At 38.7% G+C, this 26,150-nt stretch overlaps 1 protein-coding gene across 1 annotated transcript in view; it reads right to left on the reverse strand.

The window, feature by feature from the left end:
• USH2A (usherin) overlaps positions 1–26,150 on the reverse strand; it is a 622,140-nt gene that overhangs the window by 562,205 nt on the left and 33,785 nt on the right. The window contains exons 3-8 of the mRNA XM_075064332.1: positions 20,572–20,707; positions 19,230–19,293; positions 14,928–15,222; positions 13,213–13,397; positions 9,680–9,901; positions 8,251–8,344 (exon numbers count right to left, since the gene is read on the reverse strand). Of these exons, the coding sequence (XP_074920433.1) occupies positions 8,251–8,344; positions 9,680–9,901; positions 13,213–13,397; positions 14,928–15,222; positions 19,230–19,293; positions 20,572–20,707 (996 nt within the window). The remainder of the gene's footprint in view (positions 1–8,250; positions 8,345–9,679; positions 9,902–13,212; positions 13,398–14,927; positions 15,223–19,229; positions 19,294–20,571; positions 20,708–26,150) is intronic.

Raw genomic sequence — 26,150 nt, forward strand, 5'->3', positions numbered from 1 at the left:
TCTTTTGTTGCTTTAGAGTGCAACACCCATCCAGATGTATATGCCAGATATGCTCAAGATGGTAACTTAAGCTGTAACAAGTGTAAATGTGGCAAAGGCACACTATGTCATATGTTAGGAGTTTTTCACAGGATCTCAGATTTCTGTTCAACAAAAATCATTCAATTTTCATATATTCCCTTACTTGCAGTCCTTGAGTTATTACTACTATTTTGTGTTGCAAGCTCAAGCCTCAAGTCACCTTGTTTGCAGTGCTATTTGTTCTCACAAAACTTATGCCTGTAAAACAAATTGTGGGTACACATGCTACTTGATTTATATCCAAAGCACAATAATTAGACAGAGGTGTAACAAGATCTGAACACCTCTTTGGGGGGTTCAAAAATACAGATGTAATTTGTGCCCGCAAAAGAGTGAAAATTTACCCAGAAATACAGTAAAAGCTTTGTTATCTGGCATGTTGGAGGAATGGGGGTTGCCAGTTAGTCAAAAATTCCAATTAACTAAAGTTATACTTAACAATGGAATACAAATTTCCAAAGAATTAGAATACAATTAAATGAATAACAGGTACTCACCAATCCAGCAGTAGTACCGCACTGCAGAGTGGTTGGTTTCTTGAAGCACTTAGGTGCATACAGGTAAAGTTTTCTATACAGTAGGTTATCTTATAACACTACATATCACTATAGCCAGCGCATAACATATACCCAGATCAGTAAGAATATACTTAACACTAAAACTATACTGAACACTTCTTTGATGATTCAGAAGGCACGTCAGAATCTTTCAGTGCCTCAGGGTCATCATTATCAACATCAATCATCATTGTAGATATAGAAGGTGTAGGAGATTGGGCTGAATCTGTAATGACCCTATGACACCCCCTGGAAGCTGCTTTTTTGAATAAATCCCTGATATTAGCTTGCTTACTTGTCTTCTGCCTCTTTTGCATAAAAGTAGAGGGCAGAATGTGCAATTGCATAATCTCCTATGCAGTATAACATGGCTGCCTGTCTGTAAATTTAACTATTGTATCAAAAGATGAAACAGCCTTTCCCCAAGTTATTTTGTCCTCTTCACTAAAATCTTTTTCTTCACTGTCTTTTTCAGTGTCCTTTGACTTTTCAGGATTCAAAACATTCTCTATTATTTCTGTATCATTAACAGTATGTGTCACTTCAATCTCCTTGTCCACTTCAACCCACTCTTCTATCTCACTTTCAGGAAGTTTGTTGATTGGGTGTGAAGGAGTATCCACCATTTCAAGAATTTGTGCTAATGTATTTTTTCTAACTCTTACTTTAAAGCCTTCAAATTCATCTTCATCAGAAGACACTTTTGCAAACGTAACACTAGGCCACAATTTTGTCCAAGTTCTCCTTAATATGTCACTTTTAACAGAATTCCAGGCACAACCAACATTAAAAATTGCATCTTTCATGTTACAACGAGATTGAAAGTCCTGTATAGTGCCTTCATGATTGATCAACTTTCTTAAGAAATCTCTTCTGTAATAACCTTTCATGTTCTGGATCAGAGGTGGGCAAACTATGGCCCATGGGCCAGATCCGGCCGACAGGACTGTCCTGTTCATCCTGTGAGCTCCCGGTCGGGGAGGCTAGCCCCTGGGCCCTCCCCCACTGCCTCCCCTCCCTGGCAGCCACATCGCCACATGGGCAGCGCTCTCGGGGACAGGGTTGCGTGCTACTGCTGAGCTGCACAACAGCGTGTCTGGCTCTGGCTGGATGGTGAGGCAGCCAGACATGCTGCTCTGAGCAGTATGGTATGGGGGCCAGGGGGGTGGATAAGGGAAGGGGGACCCCAGGGGCAATCAGGGGACAGGGGGCAGTTGGATGGGACGGAGGTTCTGGGGGGAGGGGGTTTGGAGAAGCATGGGTGTCCCAAGGGGGCCTGTCAAGGGGCGGGTGTTTGGATAGAGGTCAGAGCAGTTAGGGGACTGGGAGCAGAGAACTTGGATGGGGGTCGGGTTCTGGGGGCAGTTAGGGGCAGGAGATCCCAGCAGGGGGCGGTTAGGGGACAAGGAGCAAGGGGGATTGGATGGGTCAGGGATTCTGAGGGGCACAGTCAGGAGGTGGGAAGTGGAAGGGGTCAGACGGGGGCGGGGGCCAGGGTGTTTGGGAAGGCATAGCCTTCCCTACCCAGCCCTCTATACAGTTTTGCAATCCCAATGTGGCTCTCAGGCCAAAAAGTTTGCCCACTCCTGTTCTGGCTGATGCCCTTGTCCATAGGCTGAATCAATGAAGTAACATTGGCAGGCAGGAAGATAGTGAAAATATTACCAGACACTAACTCTGTTGAGCTCAATGATTGTCTAGCAATAGAATAGCTCTGCTATCTTCAGGCAAGCCTATTTTTCTAAAATGTTCTTTCACTACAGGTACAAAAACATGATGAAGTCAATCATAAAAAATTTGTCCATCCATGAATTACCTTGCACTTTGTAAACAGGTTTTGAAAGCTCTAGGACAATTATATTTTCCAATCACCAAAAGCTTTATTTTATGCGAGCCTTCAGCATTAACACACAAGAACAGTTAGTCTTTCTTTATTCTGCTTAAAACCAGCAGCACTAGATTCAGTTGCACCTACTAAGGCAGAATTTGGCCAGAATCGCCAAAATAGGCCAGTTTCATCAATTTGTTCAAGGCACAGATCATATTTAGCAATTAAATTTCTAAAAAATTCACAATATTTTTCTGCAGCTTCATGGTCAGCCAATTTTTGTTCACTGGATCTAGTTTTCTAATGCTATGACGAAGTTTAAAACATGAAAGCCATCCATCAGAAAATGCACATGGATCAGTCAATTGTATTTGCTTATAAAAATCTTTCACCTTTTCAGAGAGTCGGAGATAGGGGCACTCTCCGATCATTTCAATGAAAACCATTCATATAAAAACACTGTCTAGCTGCTCTAATACGCCGTTGTTCAACAGACTTATTAGACTCACAACTACCAAAAAATTTGAGCAATTTTCCTTTTTGATCCTTGATGTTATATATCATGGATGAGCCAACATTGTACAGTTGCATCAAAACATTCCTATTCTTGTCCTTTTCAAGACGTGTACAAATATCTATTTTCTGTTTTAACGTCAGCACAACTCGGTTAAGCGTCTCTCCTTTGCTTTTTGCTGGTATTTTGGATGCCATAATGGTATGGTGGTGTTAATATTTAATGATAAACACAGGACAATACATCAAGTAATAAACCGACCGATCACAATGGCGGATACAAACAGAAAGAACAGTATTTGGCTCTTTTCAGCTAAATTGAGCGTAGTCCGACTGCTCTCGGAAATTCTCAGGTCCTGAATAGCTTCAGCATCAGTCCTGGTTATTAAATTGAAGATTTGTATTGAGATATCAGAAACGCCGGTTTCTAGAGCTTTCCGGTTGATAAAGTATCGGATAACCCAGCTTTTATTGCATTATGTTAGGTCTGCATGGAGGGATTTAATACAAAGAGAAGACATCTACCTGTGGAATTAATCCTGACACCCGTACAAAGAGTACATGAGTTTTGTGCAGGAGTTAGCTGCAGAGTCCGGGGGGATCCAAATCCTCTTCCACAAGCCACAGAGCTTTCTGCAACCACTGCTGCAGTCTCAAGGTCATAGCAGCTTCTGCAGCCCCTCCGCTGAAGTCAACAGAGTTATGATGGTATAAAACCTGAATGAAAGGAGTATCATATCTACCATCTTAACACTAACTCTACGGCTATGATCTGATTTTTATTTTCAAACAATGGTAGTATCAAATACAGGACTACTCAAGTTTTCATACTCGGGTATTATATCCACCATTATGATCCAAGTAAACCACACAGAGGAAAAACACCCTCTTGGTTCCAACTACTAGTGTACAGATACCTGAGATGGTAAAAAACAGAGGTAGATTTTGGTTTTGCATTACATCAGTTGTGTGTTTTGCCTTACAAACTCAAAACCTGGAGCCATTTGGATCTCATTAATCTAAATTCCCCATGAAAATCAGGGAAGGGAATAATGAGTTGCAAATAACCAATTCTATTTTGGTTCATCTTTAGTAGGTATTGATATTGCTGTTAAAGAATTAAAAAATATAATTAAACAACCCCACTTATTTTTCTGAGTGAATTTGGTTAATTTAAACCACAACGTACTCAAGCCAATTCAAAAAAATGTGACACCCACTGAAACAGTCCATTAACAATGACAAAAGTTATCAGATAAGGCAGTTATACCATTAATATGTATTTGGTTTGTTTTCACAAGGTATTGCAGGTCTTGCTAGAGTACTTAGTGAACTTCCAGATCTTATTAAATATTTATAATTAATCCTTACAAAGTCACATTTCACAATGCTTGTTCTAATTAAAGGGACACTGTCAACTTGAATTTTTTTTAAAATGACTACTTTAAAAACTTCAGTTTTCTGATAGACAACCATTTAAATAGTAGAGGCTAATATTTTTAATTACTTTAAAAAATGGTTACAAGACTCTCTGTTCCTCAGTTTATATTTAGAAGCATCTGTGGAGTGATCCTGAGAGCAAAACAACAAATGAATTCAGGCTAAACCTCTCACCCCCCCCCAACCTTTTCTCTCTCTGCTTCTTGCTGCCCATTCAGTTTCATCTTTGCTTGTTGCTGTTACTGTCAAACTTTCCAGGCCCGGGGGAAGCTTGTCTACCATTGTACACACGATGTGACAAAGACCAAAAATCATGAACACAAAAATTGCAGTGGGACTCTTCCTTTAGAATAAATAGCTCTTTCTATAAGACCAGTTGATTAATTCTTTATTTTTTAGGTTAATTTTCAACAATAAAACTGAAGGGAACACCACATTTGTGTAGAAATGAGGTAACTTTGGGACTGAAATGAGTGACATCCCTCACATTTTGAAGGTATGTGTATAAGCAAAAAAACAGTGCAACTGATTATACAAAGTGCTTTCAAATACACAGTGTAAATGAAATGAAAAAGAATTTAAAAAAATTTAATACCTTCCAATTAAAGTTATTTATGGGATTACTTACTAGTATAGTAGTTTGGGATTTTTGGAAAGAAATGTGATTTTCAATCTGACAATGTCCCTGTAATACAATATGTATGGCAATGTACCTGTTTCTGTATTAATCTAAAAAAACAGGCAAGCCCACACACACACCCAGCCCACTAATTTTTCAGAGTTTACAACATCACTATATTTAGATGATTTTGATAGCCTACAGCCCTATCTCAAAGAAAGGGCTAATGCAAGTGCTTATCACAGATGAGTGATTTCATCATGTGGCAGAGAGAGGATAAAGTTCTTACCCCCTGATTCACAAAGTACGCTGGCAATGTGCTTATTATGATATGAGCTACCCTAAGGCTAGCTTTACGGAAAAAAAGGATATAGTGGGTTTCAATTAACACCACTTTAAGTTATTAAAGAAGTTTACAGATATGATATAACTCAGAAGGAGAAACATTAAGCACACAAAGCTATGAAGGAGAAATATTTAAAATTTTTGGTGAAGGAAAGAGTTTGGCAGGGTACTCGTCAGCTTTCTAATTTTGCTTGAGCAACTGATGTTAGAAAGTTGGATGTCTAAATGACTGAGCCATACACAAATTATTTGTGTATGTCAGTGTTGAGCACAAAATGATACAGGGCTATATCCCTTATTGTGCTAAAGATGAGACTGTTCATTCATAAGTTCCTCACTAAGGAATGGGAGCTGAGAAAACTCTCCCACTTCTTCAACCAAATAGGACCTTTCTCTTACTTAGCCCTCTCCCTCTACAAGGTCTGTAAGACATCCCTCACTGAGCAGCCCAAGAGCCTCACATTATCTGTCCCCACAGCCACCTCTCTCTGCACACAGAGCTACTGTCAGTTCTCTACTGGTTTCTCCCTGCACTCAGCTCCCAGAGCAGCGCACCTCTCCTGCATGTTCCAGGCTTGAGGGAAAGCTCAGGAACAGATTCCTGCAACCCAACCCTAATCCAACAGAACACAACTACAGGTGTTGGAATTGGGTCGAATCAAGTATGAAAACAACCTGACACTCTCGGGCTTGGGTCAGGTAGTCTCTATTCAACTTGTCCTGTCCATGGGATTGGCACGGCAGTGACTACTTTTCCCACTCCTACCAGCTGCCACCACCACCTCACTAAGCAGGGTGTGCTGCAGGGTGAGCTTGCCAACAAGTTGCAGCACCTCTCATTCTGCAACACACACAGCACAATGAGGCAGCCAGCAGCAAGAGTGGGGCACATAGTTGCCAGGTTACCAATCCACACGGAAGAGACATCCAGAAATGGATTTTGGGCATGGGGAGCCAGAAGGCCCCACCACACCAAGACCTAAAGACAAGGTGGTGGCAGCAGTGCTGACACAGGTTCATGGGAAACAGGTTGCTATACAGTGAGCAATGCTGGGCCAGGAGAACGGGGGAGCAGCTGGTGGGCCAGGGAATAATTAGCCCTCAGGGACTCTGCAGAGAAAACAAAATGAAGTCTGAGCCAGCAGCTAGACCTTTGCAACCCAACCCAATACCAGCAGGACCCCACTACAGGTGCTGGGATCAGGTCGGATTGAGTCTAGTCTGAAAACAAGCCAACATGCTTGGGTCAGATTCAGACTGGCTATAATCTAGGTGGGTTTGGGCCAGGCTTTAAAATTAGGCCCAAGTAGACTTTTAGTCAGGAACACAGAGCCAGAAACTCTCAATGGAGAAGGTGAAGACTCACGAAGGAGGGGATTCTAGAGAAAGGAAAAATCACTGGCTCCTCCCCAAGAGTCTTGAGCTGCTACCTTCCCAACTCCTGGACCAGGCAGGCCTGCTCACAGTCCCAGAGTCCAGAAAGCACAAGGTGACAAAGTAATCTTCATCACTCTTTCTTCCACCCCCTTCCTGCATCCAGCACAGGAACAGGAGAACTTAGAATTCAGGCCTTTTCTCATGCTAGTTTATTTAATTTACACATCTGGTTCAGCCAAAGCAGAACTGTCTATTGAATATTCAATAAAGTATTTATAATAGTTTGTATATAACAGATGGCTCTGCTTTTGCTGAGTCACATATGAAAAAATCCTGTAAGAATGCCAAATGATACACCTTTTTCTTATTCCATCTGCCCAGGCTCCCCCAGGGAAGTCAACTTTACAGTTTCATATAGCTTGCACATGACTGGAGAAGAAAACAGAAAATATATTAGAAGGGGCATTATTCTGTATCCTGCTCCTCAATTTCCCCTCTTATTTTCAATAAAGGTATTCTTTTTGGGTATTCCAATGCCAAGAACACTGGGAAATTATCAGGGCTTAAGTTTGCCAAATGGCTGCATTAAAATTCACAAAAGTCCTGTTTACTGAACATTATTACGAATGGTGAGAAGAACATGGTAGAATTGAGGACATTCTGGAATATATCCAGATCTTTTTTAAAAAATAAATTTTTATATATATTATATATATATTAGTGCTTTACTTCTGGTTCCAACAGAAACATAATAGGTTTATCCTAAATTCCAATTTTTAAGAAAAAATGTGGAAAATATTCAAAAGCACAATATTAACCCTGATCTCTTACTAGAGCAATAGTCCATTGCAGTTAAAGAGAAAGAGATGCATCAAAAATATCTAAATGTCATATGTGACTGTAAAAATATGAGCAGATTAACATTTTCAACTAGCCTCTAGAAAGGCCAGTGCTTAGATTCTGTTCTTCAATTCACTTCAACTATAGTCCGGAGAGCATATCTAAGCAGTAAGCCTACACCGGCAAGTATAGTCTCAGCTTTCTGTTAATTTATACTTTGAAAGCATGTGTAAAGTTAACACTTGTTCAAAACATTTCCATTTTAGACTCCACATAGAATCTTCCAGCAATCAACTACAGTAAAGTATTTCATTATAAGATAAAAATCAGAAATTGGCTCAGAGGAATCCCAAGTATCCATAAATCTTTGATAGATGTTCAAAATCTAAATTTAGATCTGGATCCAAATTTTGCAGCTCACGATATTCTTGCAACAGGCCAAATCAAATCTTTGAACCCAAACACCTCTGAACTTTGAGGATGAAATTTTTTTGTAATCCATACCTGGATCTAAAGCCAAATTTTTCAACTTTTCCTTATCAAAACACGGGATCCAAAAAAGCTTCAAGTTTTCAGGGATTGAAACCCCCCTCCAAATTTTGTTTTAGGTCCACACTTAGATATAATACATGCAAGATGGTAGGACTTACATTATCTCCTTGTGTGTAGCTGTCCTTAGAGCAGAAGCATCTATATGGTTTAGTACTTGTGTCACAATGATCAGCATGGCCATGACAATTACACCTGCAAACAAAAATCAGCTATTAAAGAAAATACACAACATGCATTATTTGAGAGACATCTCTCCACTATTTTTACACTGTCATGAAGGTAATTTTCTGCTTTGTTAAGAATAAACCAAGTCCCAGAAAATACTATTCTTAAGTGTAGTAACCATTAGATGTCTCGTCCATTCAACATTTATAAATGTCAAGTAAATGCAGCTTTCCAGGGGAGTAAATTGACAGGACCGTTTCTAGATCAACTATTAAGTTATCAAGTGTGCATTACGTGCTTTCATTACATACTATGCAGATACAAGGCCTTAATTATTTACTACAGCTAGCATCTATCTTGTCAATATTAACCCTTTGATCTTATAACTTGGTCATAATATCTTAAATATCTTTCATGTATTGAACTTAAACACACAGGGCCCAATGTGCCCTCAATTAAAAAAAAATTACTTCCACTGAAGTCTAGTCCTCTTATGAAAGTCAATAAGTAATACACCCAAGTAACTGAGGGCAGAACTCTTTTTGAGGTATGAAATAGTCTCGTAGCTCTGCAGTAGAAAGGACTGTGCATGTATAAAGTCACCAACATAGTAACTGAAATAGAAATCACAATACATCTAAATAAACAGTCAAAATTTTACAAATTAGGAAAATTAATTTAATATAAAAGGTGAATGTGACCTCTGGTAGGGTGTTATCTCCCAAAATGAGATCACATCTTTCAAAATATAAATTCATATATAATACTTGTTCGCAAAAATCAGCACCATATACTCCTTTGGAGACTATTTCACTCTTAAATTTGCATATTATTTACAGGGCATAATTAGTCCTTTAACAAGATTGCAAACTTAACATACATATTCAAATTGTCAGTCACAGATAATACAACACTTTCAGAACAGCTTCCTTTTTAAAGGAAAAAACTGTGGCAAAAACAAAGAATGTAGATCGTTTTTAAGACCATTAAATTTGCCATATCTGGAAATGTGTAATGAAACTTTGAAGACCTACGAAAGCAAAGCATAAGACAGGATTTCAGTTATAAGCCCCTATGTAGAAGAGTTTGTAACTCCAAGAAAAAAACCCTTTGGGCATATTTGTGTAAAAGAAGTCATTAATTATTTTAAATATGCATTTGGATAAATGTTCAGAAAATATGTTTAATGGCATGTGGGACCTGATCCAATGCTATGGGCCAGATACTTTGCACAGTCAAAGTAAAACCAGAGTAAAGCCATTGACTTCAAGGTGGCTAATGATTTAATCACACATCTTCCTCAAATTTTCAATTGTTCAGAAGTTTCTTTAACCGAAAAAAAGACATTCCGATAACTCCTACCTTCCACTAATTGTAATTTCATCAACTCCATAGTATCTGTGCCTGAAGTTAACCCAAGGCTCAGTTGTATGATACTGGCCAAGAAGATGAATCCTCACTTGCGTAGCTTTTACAAACTCTTGGAGAGATGGAGTATTGTAGAAGTCATTGTAACCAGGCCGACGATTTGGTTCAGGTGTAAGAATGCTGAAAGTAATGTTTCCACGGGAGTATGGAGTAAATCTGTTTTTAAAAAAAGACGACAAACTGAAAACATTTTTACAGGTTATCTATTCTTCATCTTTTCATAGAGGACATTAATTAATTGAGCACAACTTTATTTATGGCTTCTAATGGACAAATTCCAATGAAAATGGAAACCACACACAGAACTGAAATAAAAGATATACGCTGGCATATGTTGTATGTCTGTTTTCCCCAAACTGCCACTTTGTGGTCCAAAAAATAAATTTTCATTTTAAATATAAAGCCTCTAGCTCTTATCGGAGCAAAGAAAACCTTGAAAATGAATATAGCAATGTTTTCCCCAGTTTGCAGGGGGCCTGAAACAGTGGCTTAGAGGTGTAAACTGGTCTTTTTACTATAAGGTGTTAACTCAAATGGTCAGTGGTGATAATTTAAGTGCCCACATTAATAACTATTTCCCAGCTGATCAAGGTATGTAAAAAACAGAGGCACAAATCACACTATGAAGACCTATACAAACTACTGAGACATTTCATTTTGGTGGCACAGGTGGGTGGAACGAGTGGGTGGCACTTGGTAGAGTATACTACACAACTTCTTTCCCCCTCCCAAATCAAGAAAAATGCAAGCACATGGAGTTTAGTGAAACCCAGCAGGGCACAATGGGAGCTGAAGCCAATGAGCCCAGCTGAATATTTGAGCTTCAACAACAGAGGACACAGCCAAGCAAAGCCCTACATAGCATGCCTATTCATGACCAACTATAAGCAGCATCTCATTTTGGCTTCTTTAATTGGCAGAGTTTGGCAAGTAGACAGCGCCTATGGAGAAGAACCACTGCTTTTTCCCCTACCCAAATTTGGACTCTCTAAAATCTATGTACCCAAAAGCAGAACTTGGCACTTGATAAATGAAATTCCCATGCATTGTTTTTTCCTCCAGAAAACTGCTGAGCTGTTTGAAACTTAGAAGCTCTTGCTAGGAATCTTTGTAAACAGTTCCCAGTTTAAGCCCCTACCTCTGCTGGTGCAGACCCTTGAGTCTCAGTGGGGGTCCCACTGACTTCGCTGAACCCCTACACAAAACAGGGGCCCATGCTACAGCATCAGAACCTCAGCTTTTCAACAGAAAATGGCTGGAGGGCCACAAACAGATCTCCAAGCAACCCATTATCACCCATTTCTTGTAACTGTCTCTATGATTCTTGCTCCCCATCCATTTTTTCTGCCCCTGGCACAGATCCCTCTTTTGTTTGGTCATCAGTGATGAGGCCCCAAGTGTGTATAACTGCAAGTTGGTACACATCGCAAATTAACATGTCATTAGAAATAGCACCAAGTGATCAGAGAATGGGTTTGGATGATCAATATCCAAAGAAATACTAGAATAGAATATATCTATATAGTTTCACTGAGAAGTGTAGTATTAGAGCTATATGGTATTTTCTCCAAAGGAGCCAGTGGGTGTTTTCCTGTCCTTAAAAAGAATACATAACATAGTAACCAATTTTTCTCTTCCACATAATGCCTGCTTGACTATATGGAATATACATTGGCCTTAGAGGGCTTTTCAGAGGGTTTTGGTTTGTTTTTTTTAAATGAAGTGTACTGTACATCAGTCATACACAACTTTATACACTTTTATCATATAGACAATGTAGCTGAAGGGAGAAATAGTACTACATTATAAAACATTTATGGCAGCAGTTCATACACTGGCTTTTTGTTTTAAGAAGATAAACTAATTATGTTTTAATTGGGCTTGGCAGATTTTTTTTTTGTAATTTTACTAGATAATATCACTTTATTTTAAGCATTTTCTCAATTTTTTATCAGTTTAGATTTTGCAGCTGTCCACAGTTATTGGTTTAAGCATTTACTTTTTTTGTAGAGTTGTGGGAAATTATAGGATGCAAGGCAGAAAGTTATTTACTAACCGTAGACACTGAGATTGAAAAAGTTAAAGCTTTATAAACCATTAAAACCCAAACTGTCAATATCACATGCCAAAATATAGATAAATATAAAATATAGTAAATGTCCTTAAATCAACTGGTCATAACTGTTTTTGCTATTCATTTGCTAATCCACTGGTAACAAGTCTATTCAAAAAAGTCTAAATCACTGATTTTTATTCTAGTAAGTTCTCAACCCGCACTCTTCTTAGTTTGCCTATCTGTAAATTTCTATAATCATCGTTAGGACTATTCCTTGTCAGTTTGTGTGTGTACACAGTAAAAAACAAACAAACAAACACACACAACAACACCCTGACATATTCCAATAAAAATCTAATCCTTCCAACCCTAGTTTTAATGTTGGACAAGCCATTTTACAGCTAGTTTAGATGATCAAAACTCTTTTGTTTGCTTACTTAATGAATTGGCTTTCTCCATTCCCCACCCCCACTGATTAGCAACAATGTTCAATAGTCATTGTTAAAAACTGACTTAATTCAAGTGACCAGATGCTGCTTCCCCTAGAATCCTGAACTCTTAGAGCCCAGAGAAAGATGATCACATTTTAAAAGCCTCAGCAAGGTGGCAAATGTGAAACAGAAAAAGCCTACAGCACCTGGTACTGTATTCCCAGATTGATTCCAGCCAACTACTAACCAGGCCTCACACTGACTAGCATCTGAAATCAGGCAAGTGCTAGTGCATTATGACAGGTATAGCTGTAAGCAGAATCAGTTTGCCTTGTGCAAATTAAAAAGTAGTCAGTGAAACAGAGGACTGGCAATATGTTTCTGAAAGGGCATCCCCAAACAGAATGTGTTCTTGCCTTTAAAGGCTGAAAGCATTAGAAAATGAATTTGTACCCTATTTCTTGAATGGTTTCTCACATCCACTGTAATTCTAAAGAGCTGACTTTGTCCTCACTTTTGCCCTCGCTGATTTTTGTCCATCACTACAAAAACATCTAAGTTCCAACACAAGATCTGACACTCTCAGAAGTCATCGGTGATATTTTTTAGATTAACTGGATGCTCAAAATCAGTTAAACTAGCACCCTTCTCTATCCCTCTTATCAGTGCACCTCAATTTCATTACTAAGTGATAATAATCCCATAAAATATGAATTACCAAATTTCAATATTCTTACTCCATAAGAACAAGGAAATCAATTGTGTCAGGTGCTTGAATGTTTGAAATCTGATAAAAATGATAGATGACCTTTTGGTGATCTCCAAGGAAAGGTTAAATTTGGGATCTTTTATGTACTCGGCAGCCCATAATACACGAGCATATCAAATTTCAAGATACTATCTCAATGGGAACATGGAAATGAATTGTGTCAGACACCTGTTATAAGTATCTGTATGATATACATAATATCTATTCATACCTAGGAAGCTGGAGACAGTTGACAGAGTCTGGATTTTCTAGAGAGCCATTGTTATCCATTCCAAAAATACTGCAATTTCTAGCAAAATACTGCCAATCTTCCCAGTTTAAATCATTTTTCTTTTTCCTTTGAATTCTCATTGCTTCTGGCTGTGGACTATAGAACTGAAGGATAATATAGAACACCTGTCAATGAACAACAAAATGCAGAGCTGAAATTAGAATAGCTTGAGCTACATACCAACATGAATACAAATAATAAATTTCTGTATCCACATGTAGTAATATAAAAAACTTATTTCATAGCATTCACCGTATATTTGCATTTTGAATAAACACCAAATAGATGTCACACATGAGAAATATCTAAGATATTTCTCCCCTTCTCTAAGACAGGTTTAAGAGTTAAAGTAAACTTCTTTGTTAAACCTGCTCTTTATACTGCTCCTTGGTAGGCAGTGGAATCATTCCATGACAATTCTTCTTCATTACTTTTTGAGGTCTATTTGAAATTAGTACCTCATTGTATGGCAAATCTGTGCTCTGTGATATTACCAACATTTTGGCCACAAGAAAAAGGGATATTTATGTATTGCCAAACAGGTGGTGGATAGTTTTCTGGTTTTAAGACCACCCAATTTATCATTTTTTCCTGCCTTCGGCCTGGAACTACTTCAGATATCTGTGACATAGAAGGAAATTTCCTCCACCACACTGCTGTATGGGCATTTGTGATAAGCACTCCCACATGTATACTCCAAAGCAATTGAGTCTTAATATTCCACAGATATTTAAATTGGTTTTTAAATAGAGAACAAATTTCTTACAAACTAAACCAAAAATCTATCCTCATATTCTTCTCTTTTGCTACCCCAAACATGCAAACTCAATTGGCAATAAACAAAAAAGCGAATGAGAATAAGTTTTATAAACATTAGACCTTGGGCTTGATTCACCTCTGTGCATATAAGGGGCACAAACTGAAATGCCTGCTCTCATGGAGGCAGTTTCATCAGGGGGTCTATCCATCCCCAGGGTAGGCCACAGTAGGCTACTGCCCTTCACCACTGGAGGGAAGCACCAAACTCCAAACAGGACTCCACAGAACCCATGCTGGTGGAAGTGTTAGTTGGCCTGTCTGTCCCCACCCAAAGCTGTCCATCCCCTTTGTGGGCTTAACGAGCCAGCTTCAAGTCCCTGATGAAGCAGAGATTTCACATGGTTGTGTACTGTTGCACAACCTTGAGCAGACTTTTTTTTTACTGCACCTATCTTCCAGTGGCTGAAGGCATGAAATCAGTCCCTTGTGTTTTAATACAAATTACAGATAAAAATTACAGCAGTGAAGCAACTTAAAAATGCACGTTTTGTTAATGAACATAGGAGTTGTCATACTGGAGCTGAACATTAATTCATCTACTCCATTACACTGCCTCTGACACTAGCCAAGATCTGATGTATCAGAGAAAAGCCAGAAACCAGAAACAAAATGCACCTGCTCACTTTTTGCAACATTATGAGCAGGAGGAAATTTGTTCCAGGCCACCAAAGTGACTGTAGATAGCTCAAAGAAAGAGGTTTGAACTTGCTTAAAATTGAAAACTGGTGTACTTTAAGCCTCCTCCTAGCTTTCATTTAATAAAAATTAGGAAGCATCAGCTACATTCCATTCTCATGCCCCACTAACAAACAAGAAAAACATAGCCTTCTCATTACCTGATACTGTCCATTTTGTAAATCTATCGTAATAGTAACGCCATGGTCCAGATGTGCAGTGTCAATGAACAGAGATGAAATCCAGGAGGTCCCAATATCATTATCGTTGATATAACACAGGGAATGGGCTTCTGGGTTCAGCCTAAGCACTCTGTTGTTAGTTATGTCATCTGCACCATTAGGAATGCAATACCTCTGCACCAAAGGGTGTACCCGGGGGTGACTGCCTGGGCAGCGGCATTCTGACTGAATGTGCAGGTGAGGAAATTCCCCAGAGAATACCTCCAAAATGTCTCTGTCACAGCATAAAAAAGTAAATAGATACATAGGTAAAAGGGAAAGATGAGTGAAATTATGTGCATCTATGATTACAGATTAAATTTCAGCTCTAGCCTTAATCACCAACATCACAAACCACCACACTAAATGTGATTAGAACACCACCATTAATAGTTCTCTTTTATTATCATGCCTGACACTGATCACTAATCCAAATACTTTCCTTAAAACACATTATAGCATTGATATCGTGTCTATAGTAGTTGTATCAATTAATCCACTTGAGTGTTAGTACCTGAATTTTCTGAAAAACATCCAATTATGCAGACAAAATTTGCACCTTCAAATAACTATGAGTGCAGAAAAAAAGTGTTTATTGAGAATTTTGGCCTTGATATCTTAAGGTTACCCAATTAGACATGGATTTCAAAGGACACTGACCACACAGAGTTCCCATTGACTTATTCGGCAGATGAAATTAGGCTCTAGGTCCCAGGTAGGTTACCCAAAAGTTGAGGCACCCAAAATTAGTGGATACTTCTGAATATTTAATCAAATGATATGCCAGCTATCATAGAATCAGAGAAGATTAGGATTGGAAGAGACCTCAGGAGGTTCATCTAGTCCAACTCCCTGCTCAAAGCAGGACCAACACCAACTAAATCATCCCAGCCAAGGCTTTGTCAAGCAAAGACTTAAAAACCTTTAAGGATGGAGATTCCACCACCTCCCTAGGTAACACATTCTGGTGCCTCACCATCCTCCTAGTGAAATAGTTTTTCCCCCAATATCCAACCTAGACCTCCAACACTGTAACTTGAGACCACTGTTTCTTGTTCTGTCAACTGCCACCACTGAGAACAGCCTAGCTCCATTCTCTTTGGACCCCCCTTCAGGTAGTTGAAGGCTGCTATCCAATCCCTCCTCACTCTTCTCTTCTGCAGACTAAATAACCCCAGTACCCTCAGCATCTCCTCATAAGTCATGTGCCCAGTCCCCTAACCATTTTAATTGCCCTCCCCTGGACTCTTTCCAATCTGTCCACATCCTTTCTACAGTGGGGGGCCCAAAACTGGACACAAAACTCCAGATGTGGCCTCACCAGTGCTGAATAGAGGGAAATAATCACTTCTCTCAATCTGCTGGCAATGCTCATACTAATTCAACCCAGTATCCCACAAGGGCACACTGTTGACTTATACCCAGCTTCTCTTCCACAGTAATCCCAGGTCATTTTCTGCAGAACTGTCACTCAGACATAGGTTAGGGGTTTGTTATAGAAGTGGATGGGTAGGATTCTGGGCCTGCTTTGTGCAGGAGGTCAGACTAGATGATCATATTGATCCCTTCTGACCTTAAAGTCTATGAGTTAGTTGGTCCCCAGCCTATAGTAGTGCATGGGATTCTTCCATTCTAAGTGCAGGACTCTGCACTTGTCCTTGTTGAACTCATGAAATTTCTTTTGGCCCAATCCTCCAATTTGTCTAGGTCACTCTGGACCCTATTCCTACTTTCCAATGTATTTACCTCCCTCCTCAGCTTAGTGTCATCCGCAAACTTGCTAAGGGTGCAATCCATCCCATTATCCAGATCATTAATGAAGATGTTGACCAAAACCAGTCCTGGACGACCCCTGGCATCCGCTTGTACTGGTGCAACTAGACATCGCCATGGGACACTACTTGTTGCGCCAATGATCTAGCCAGCTTTCTGTCCACCCTGGGTCCATTCATCCAATCCCTGCACTTTACACTTGCTGGCCACTATGTGGAGACTGTATCAAAGCTTACTTTTAAGTCAAGGTATATCATGTCCCCATATCTACATTGACTGAGTTAATTTGGCATGGTATTTGGGCTCATTTGTTTGTGGCCATTTACCATAAAATTGGATGCTGGGTTAAGGATCTTTTAAAATCAGATAAACAGTTTAGAAGTATGGGTCTTTAGCTGATTAATCTATTATTATTTCATGGGAACAGTGAGATTTCCTTGGAATATACAGCATGTGTTTTACAGTGTCCTATGTCTTGTATTGAATTATGAACTCATTTTCTATTATGCTTACACCATGTTATTCTTGTTAAGGGCAGCCTAGTTGTAATATATTTCCAGATGTGACTTTCAATAAAATGACTGATACATATTGCAGACATCACTGAGAAGTTCTCAGATTGCAATCTGGGGCCATCAACTTTGGGTGCCCCAACTGTTGCTCACCCGCTGGAGTAATGCTCGTTTGAGGCCTGCATGGAGGTGGAACTATGGTTGGATTCCAGTGACACATGGCAGATACAAAGGTTCCTTCAGAGTGGGTATTGTCTGGACAAGGAGACGACCATCCACATGCAAGGAGGACTTTCAGGAGTATCAGAGGGGTAGCGTGTTAGTCTGGTCTGTAAAAGCAGCAGAGATCCTGTGCCCTTATAGACTAACAGACGTTTTGGAGCGTGAGCTTTCGTGGGTGATACCACTTCGTCAACGCAGTAGTGAAATTTCCAGGGTGTAGTTATACCATGCTAGCAAGCAAGCTAGAGTAACGAGGTTATTCAATCAGTGGGGATGGGGCCTGTTCTAGCGTGAGGTGTGAAACAAGGCAGGAGACTGGTTCTGTAATTGGCAGCCATTCACAGTCTTTGTTTAGTCAGAGCTGATGGTGTCCTTTGCAGATGAACTGAAGCTCAGCAGTTTCTCCGCACGTCCCAATGAATTCGCCTCTATGCAGCAATGCCCTCACTATGTTAATCGGCCAACTGGACCGTCACTACGGAAAAGGATAAATGGACACAATCAGTTCAGGGATGCGAATATCAAACCTGTTAGGGAAGCACCTGTTCACTCCCTCCACACTTGCCGACCTTAGGGGGCCGTCTGCAACACAACTTCAGGGCAGACATTCAGAGAACTGCTAGCTTGTTTCTGCAAATTTGGCACCTCGCTCTGGACTACCAAGATTATGGGTGGCTGCCATTCCAGACCGTTCTCCTCCTTGTTTTTCACACGCTCCTAGACGGGCCCATCCTCCTGATTGAAGTACGCTCGTTTATCTTGCCTGCTTGTAGCTATTTACCTCCCCTGGAAATTTCCACTACCTGCGTCTGACGAAGTGGGTATTCACTCACGAAAGCTCACGCTCCAAAACGTCTGTTAGTCTATAAAGGTGCCACAGGATTCTCTGCTGCTTTTTCAGGAGAGTGAGAGCTGAAGGGTCTCTGACTAGTCTGGAATACTAACAAATCTCAGACTCACAAGAAGGGACGAGATCAAACCAGGGGATTGTGCTCTAAGGATTTTTGTCTTCAAAGATTCTAACTCTTGAGGGCTTCAACAGCAAAGTTTCTGTAGTTAAGAAATGTTTTTGCTAAACCTGCTTTCCTAGTTTACCTGCCACTTTGTCCCCAGAGGAGTTAAATTAGAAGCCTGGAGTACTCATAGCTCTGGGGAGTGTGTATAAACTTCTGAGGTTGCTTGGAAAGTCTCAGACACTGAGTTCAGGGTCTAGAATGGTTGAGTGATGCCAAATGTCCCAGGAAAGCATCTCAGACCAGCAGTCTGAGCCTGGGAGTGTACAGACCCAGAGACAAAAAAGGGATTAGACTCTACCCTGACCCTGTTGGCTTGGGAGCACGTGAGACACAGCAATGCGGTCCACTCACCACAAACTGGGTAACTGTACAGTGGAGTACAAGCCAGGTTGCAACAATGACAATATATAAACACGAAGGATATCACTGTATGACTATCTAGTATTAGAAATCACTGTATATATTTTTAAAACATCTGAAAAGCACAATTATATCTAACATTCCACCCATGATTGATCTTGCCTGTTTGATATGAACAGTCCTGTTGAATCCATTCCCAGTAAACTATGACCACAAAAGTAACAATCTTTTAAGGAAAATATCAAAAAAGCCCTGTATTTCTGGGAACAAATTTACCATTATGTATTCTGCCTCTCCCTCATCATACTCCTAGGTTTTACCAAGAACAATAGGTTTTTTGTTTTGTTTTGTTTTTTTACCTGTTTGTAAGTGCCACTTGGTACAAACGAAAATCTTGCATTCTTCCAACAAATTGCTCTAAACCTATGAAAATATAATATAATATAATATAATATAAATAATCTAATTCCATCAACCAGAAGGCAACTCTGCACTGCGTGAGAGCACCTTTATTCAGCAGACAGTGACCTCTCTTGCACAATTACCTCCCCTGAATGAAGCCATCTTGGATGTGGACAAAACTATAGAGGGCAGTGACTTAAAATTTTTGATAAAAAGAATGATTTATAATAACTTTATAGGAACATTTTGTACCTCTCTCTTTTCTGATTAGAGAGGTGGCACAGGGACCGGCTCATTAGACAGAAGTAATGAGCCAGTCTATGTGCCACCTCTAATTAGAGAAGAGATACAGTAGGTACAACTGTACCTATCAATTTATAAAATAAAGATAAAAGGTATTTAAAATATTCCTTTCCTTTATATAGTCATTAGGTTGATAGTATTTAAAAGTTAGAATGACAACAGAGACATTTCCAGATATTTTAAGAGTTTTTAAAAGTACGATGGAAAATTACTGTTCTTGGTTGCCCAATAAAATAATTCTGTTTAAGACGGACACAGATATATTTAGGAGTTAGTTCCAAATTACAATATGTTCTTGATCAGCGGTACCTTTTTTGTCCACAGATCCAATTCATCATCATACAGAATTGAAGAGAGAGACAAACAGTACCCGGATTTTGCACTGTTCATACAGTGATGTTGAATTTGTCTAATTCTGAATGTAGACTGATGTATAGCTCTATAAATCATGATGCAGTCTGAAAGGAAGGGCCGGTAGCAGTAGTAAGTTACCATGTATGTGAACCAGTCATTAGCGAAGGCTGAGGAACCCCACACTTTGCAAGTGGCTTTCATGAGTATATGATAGAAAGCAGAGGAATGTTAGGCATCATGAAACTTGAGTTCTCTTCCTGGCTCAGGAAAGGAAAATTGTCTAGTTGCTACAAACAGTTCAGATAAGTACACAGATTTGGCATATTTATTCTGAAATGCAGTGGGAGATGCTGGATGTGTTAGATACATGCTGAAAAATCTACCTGGCTGTGATAATCTCCATGACCTATTGTGCCATCACCCAGGCACCTCTGTCTTGGTGCCAAGTTTCTGAGGAATGCCATTTACTAATGGGCATTTTTTGTTGCATGGAGCCGTGTGCCTAGCTTTATGTACCCTTTCAATATGCATTACATCACGGAAAATTAGCTTGCAGAGCTACATACCATGGTTTTAGACACACATCAAGCATATCATACTTTGAATGCTGAGCATACAGTGCTAAAATACAGAAGAACTTACCGCTGAAACTTTGCCCAATTTGCAGTGCACCATCAGCAGCAAGGTCTGCAATTGGTCCAGCAAGTATTCTTGAATCAAAAGCAGTGTTATCATCCTCCAAACCATCTACAAAGAAACTGATTTTGGTGTGGTGAACCTTTAAAGATATATATAAAAAGAGGCAAATAAAGGTTCATTAGAAATAATCATTTTGAATTTTGTACTAATTGCATCTATTATTGATTAACCATTTTGAACTAAGTAAGGGAGGGTTTGTTTTTTTTTTACTTTCTTGATGTCTTTTAAATTTCCTGGCCCGTTTTCCATATTTTCTAACTAATCTTCCCATTAGTAATCTAGTTAACAAAAATGTCAGATACATAGACTAGAAAAGTATCATAATGGTCAAAACAAACAAAAAGCTACACTGAATTAATATTAAGGGGTCTGTCTGACTTGAACCAACACACAACCAAGGAAATGCAGAGTCAAGGTTATCACTCCATTCCCAATTTTACTTTAATACTTAGGAATTTCTTCATTTTAAGATTAGGGCTTCATACACCATAATTCTATTAGTATTTTTCCTTGATGAGGAGGACATTTCAACACATCTTTCTCAGAGTACTGAGGGTATCCCTCCTTCACTATGCAGAACAGTAATTAAAATAATAATTACTACTTCCCACATTACATACAAGGATCTTAAAGCACTTTACAAAACATTAATTAATTATGTGACACACTTGTGATATATCATCCTCCTTTAAAAGATGCATAAAAAAAAGGCCCATTGAATTCAAATGACTAGCCAATGGTCAAAACACAAAGTGGTAGAGGTGGTGCATAGATTTCAAGAGTCCTTTGTGCTAACCATGAGAAAACCCTGACTTTAAAACTATAATTTACTTTTTTATTTTTTACCATCTACAATTTAAAGTAAACAGAAGAAATTGCATTAATGTGTTAGGGTAGTATGCTGGAAAAAGATAGGTCTGACAAGAACACAAGAGCACAGAGGTGCCTAACTGGGCATTCATGGGGATCAAACCCAGACCTGAGCCAGAATCTGGCACACAGTTTTAAAAGTTTACTTTATTGTAGGGCTGTCAATTAATCGCAGTTAACTCATGTGATTAACTAAAAAAAATTAATCGCAGTTAATCACAGTTTTAATCGCACTCTTAAACAAGAGAATACCAAGTGAAATTTATTAAATATTTTGGATGTTTTTTCTACATATTTGTATATATCTTGTATTCTGTGTTGTAATTGAAAACAGTGTATATTTTGATTACAAATATTTGCACTGTAAAAATGATAAACAGAAGAAACTGTGTTTTTCAATTCACCTCATACAAGTACTGTAGTGCAATCTTTTTGTCCTGAAAATGCAACTTCCAAATGTAGATTTTGTTATATAAGTGCACTGAAAAACAAAACAACGTCAAACTTCAGAGCCTACAAGTCCACTCAGTCCTACTTCTTGTTAAGCCAGTCGCAAAGACAAATATGTTTGTTTACATTTAGAGGAGATAATGCTGTCCTCTTCTTATTTACAATGTGACCAGAAAGTGAGAACAGGCATTTGCATGGCACTTTTGTAGTCAGCACTGCAATGTATTTACGTGCCAGATGTGCTAAACATTCACCTGTCCCTTCATCCTTCGGCTACCATTCCAGAGGACATGCTTCCATGCTGACGATGCTCGTTAAAAAAAATAATGCATTAATAAAATTTGTGACTGAACTCCTTGGGAGAGAATTGTACGTCCCCTGCTCTGTTTTAGCTACATTCTGCAATATAGTTCATGTTATGGCAGTCTTGGATGATGACCCAGCACATGTTGTTCATTTTAAGAACACTTTCACTGCAGAACTGACAAAATGCAAAGAAGGTACCAATGTGAGATTTGTAAAGATAGCTACAGCACTTGACCCAAGATTTAAGAATGTGAAATGCCTTTCAAAATCTGAGAGGGAGGAGATAGGGAGAATGCTTTTAGAAATCTTAAAAGAGCAACATTCCAATGTGGAAACTACAGAACCCAACCAGCAAAAAAGAAAATGAATCTTCTGCTCGTGGTATCTGACTCAGATGATGAAAACAACCAAAGTGTTGATCCACACTGCTTTGAATAGTTTTTGAGTAGAACCCATCATCAGCATGGACACATGTTCCCTGGAATGGTGGTTGAAGCATAAAGGGACACATGAATCTTTAGCACATCTGGCACGTAAATATCTTGTGATGTCCGCTACAACAGTAGCGTGAGAATGTCTGTTCTCACTTTCAGGTGACATTGTAAACAAGACACGGCCAGTATTATCTCCTGAAAATGTAAACAAATTTGTTTGTCTGAGCGATTGGCTGAACAAGAAGTAGGACTGAGTGGACTGGCAAGCTCTACAATTTTACATTGTTCTATTTTTGAATTCAGTTATTTTGAACATGTCTATATCTGTAAATTCAACTTTCATGATAAAGAGATTGCACTATAGTACTTGTATCAGGTGAATTGAAAAATACTATTTCTTTGGTCTTTTTAGAGTGCAAATACTTGTAATAAAAAAAAATATAAAGGGAGCGCTGTGTACTACATATTCTCTGTTGTAACTGAAATAAATGTATTGGAAAATGTGGGAAACATCCAAAAATATTTAAATAAATTGAATTCTACTATTGTTTAACAGTGCGATTAATCACACAATTAATTGCTATTAATTTTTTAATCGCACGATTAATCGCGATTAATTTTTAATCGCTTGACAGCCCTACTTTATTGATTAATGAACCACTGCAAACAGTTCCCTTTAATTTATAGAGCTGAGTGAACAAAGTGAACAAATACTTTACTAGATTAATTTAGCCTCCTTTTTCTGTTCACAGAATAACTATGAGAAGATCACAATTTCCTCAATTAACCAACTTTTTGCTTTTTACTCCAAAGACTAAACACAAACAGTTTGATGATAGTATACCAGGGGTAGGCAACCTATGGCACACGGGCCAAACATGGCACACCAGCTGATTTTCAGTGGTACTGCCCAGGTCCTGGCTACCAGTCTGGGGGGCTCTGCATTATAATTTAATTTTAAAAGAAGTTTCTTAAACATTTTAAAACCTTATTTACTTTACATACAATGATAGTATAGTTATACATTATAGACTTATAGAAAGACCTTCTAAAAATGTTAAAATGTATTACTGACTCTGCACACCACTTCTGAAAGTTTGCCGACCCCTGTAGTATACCATACTCGACATTTAGAACTCAAGCTTTGTGGTTTAGTTGCAACTGGGTGTTTGTCATATTGGCTTGCAACCGTTTCTTTTCTGAGCCACACAAAATTTTGCCTAGTCTTCATTCCTAGAAAAGTGAGATTTCTGTCTGATTTAGAGGATGAGTACAGGAATTTAAATTTAAATTCTCTCTTACTACTTTCATACAAAGTGACTGTATGTGCATGAAAAAAGTTACACATATGAATAAATACTTGCACTACAGGAACCCAATCCTTGTTGTAAAGTATATGGTTATACACTGGTCTCCCTTGCTAGATTCTCTCTGTGCCTGGTATATAGCAAAGCGTTTGGGGAAAGTTAGCCCTCTTGATGTGTCAAATAGTATCCCATTAAATATAGGATAACGCAAAATATACCAAATGCACTGATTTACTGTCCTTTTTCTGTCATTACCGTAGTGATTTTACATGAAGTGTATGCATGTGACTGTGGAGATTCACCAACTATATGGTCAGTCCCTAGTTTAGATCACTTCCTGGGCTATTTAAAAGTTGCTTACCACAAGTAATCATTCATATAGGTTTGAAATGTGGGGCCAAATTTGGAGACGAGATGGTGGCATCAGGCTGTCTGTTATGAGTCCTTGATTCTCTGCCAGGCTCTGAACATGTTAGGGCAGTCTGGGGGCTTCTCTAATTTGCACCATCTAATATGGACCCCAAAGGACCATCCACCAGCTTAGTTTAGCAAAGCAAGCACAATACATTCAAACAGGCCTATGACATTCCTCCAACATACCTTCCAACACCTGATCTGCCTCTTTTGTCAGTGGCTGCAAGGAGCGCTAGCTAAACCTACTCTGTACCCACTGGAGATTCCCCTACACTAGGAGATGTCTATGCAGACAGTCTTCACTCCAGACAATGATTTCTGCAAGCATTCTTTTTCTTGTCAATTCATGTTAAATTTGAATTAATATTCACAGAAATATTTAGTGGCTGTCTCCCAGTTCTAGTAATTCAGAAGACATTGAGCTTTTTTCTTTAAGGACTGTTCTGAATTAGAGTATAAATCACACAAAATTAGAAAGAATTTATAAAACACCGGGCTTCTAGGTTTGATTTTATGGAATTCAAAAATTTAATCTGAAAAATAAAGAGAGACAGACACACGGGAAAGGAAACCACATACCAGTTTCATTGCCTTACACATATATTTCCCTAATTTAAATATATTAAATGCAACCCATTCATAATGTTCAAACTCGCCCTGATAGCTCACTGCATTAATAAATACAATGAATAAACTTTATTGAAAAACCTTCTTGTTTATTTATGTGAGTGATTTATTTGTAAGAACATTCAAACCAGGAATTATCAGATTTTAACTGTATTTTGTTTGTGTAAGGTTTATTTCAAATGACATTTTGGAGAGTGTTAGATTTCAAAACGTTATTTTGTTGTTGCCGGATTATGGAATGCTATTTCCATTTTGAAGAAACAGGTAATCATGAACTTAAATGGATGCCTGGTGAATCGTCTCTACTGATAGAGGCTAAGAGAACCTAGAGTGCTCTAGCCTGCCTTGAGATCCATTCTAATCAAATCAAATAGGGCTGGAATAATTGCATCCTTAAGAACAAGGGGTGTGTGAAGACAAACAAAAGGCTTGTGAGCCAACATAATTTGGTGCAAAAGGAAGGCGAGACCCTGAAAAATTCATTTTGAAAATCAGAGAAGAGCATTCAGAATGCTATTCCACCAACAAAACCTTTCAAATTCTGACCAAGATAAACAGTCACAGTTATCTATAAATCTGAGCTTGAGTGATTATCATCGGTGCTTCAGGCACCATGATTCTATTAGTATTTTAAGAAAGAAAATGTGAAATGAATAGAAAATTGATTTTATGGAGAAAATTTATTTCCCTTAAATTATACTTTAAAATAAATATACATGCTAAGTTTTATTATTGTTATTTCCAGATGCAGTCAATATTTCCCAAATTTAGACAAGGATTTATTGCCCTTCCACTGAAAAAAATCAGAAGGTTATCATCATAATTACTAGGCATCAAGATTTGTTCAAAAAGTTCTTGCATATGGGTTTCTCCACTCTAAGCACATCACTTTCTTTTTAAGTTAGCTTTCTGTGTTGACACATCCATGACCCAAATGCAGGAAGATCTTATTTAATTTAATACAAAGCCTTTAAACAGCCAATGCCCTGTATGTGAGAGTGCGCAAGAGTGAGTGGGGCGGGGGATTGAATTGCAGGGAGGTTCCATCACATTTTTTTACAGCCTTTTACTGTCATTTGGTGTTTGACTGTTATCATTATAAAAGATACAGGCT

The sequence above is a fragment of the Chelonoidis abingdonii genome, chromosome 3 (genome assembly GCF_003597395.2).
Source record: "Chelonoidis abingdonii isolate Lonesome George chromosome 3, CheloAbing_2.0, whole genome shotgun sequence".
Taxonomy (NCBI): domain Eukaryota; kingdom Metazoa; phylum Chordata; order Testudines; family Testudinidae; genus Chelonoidis; species Chelonoidis abingdonii.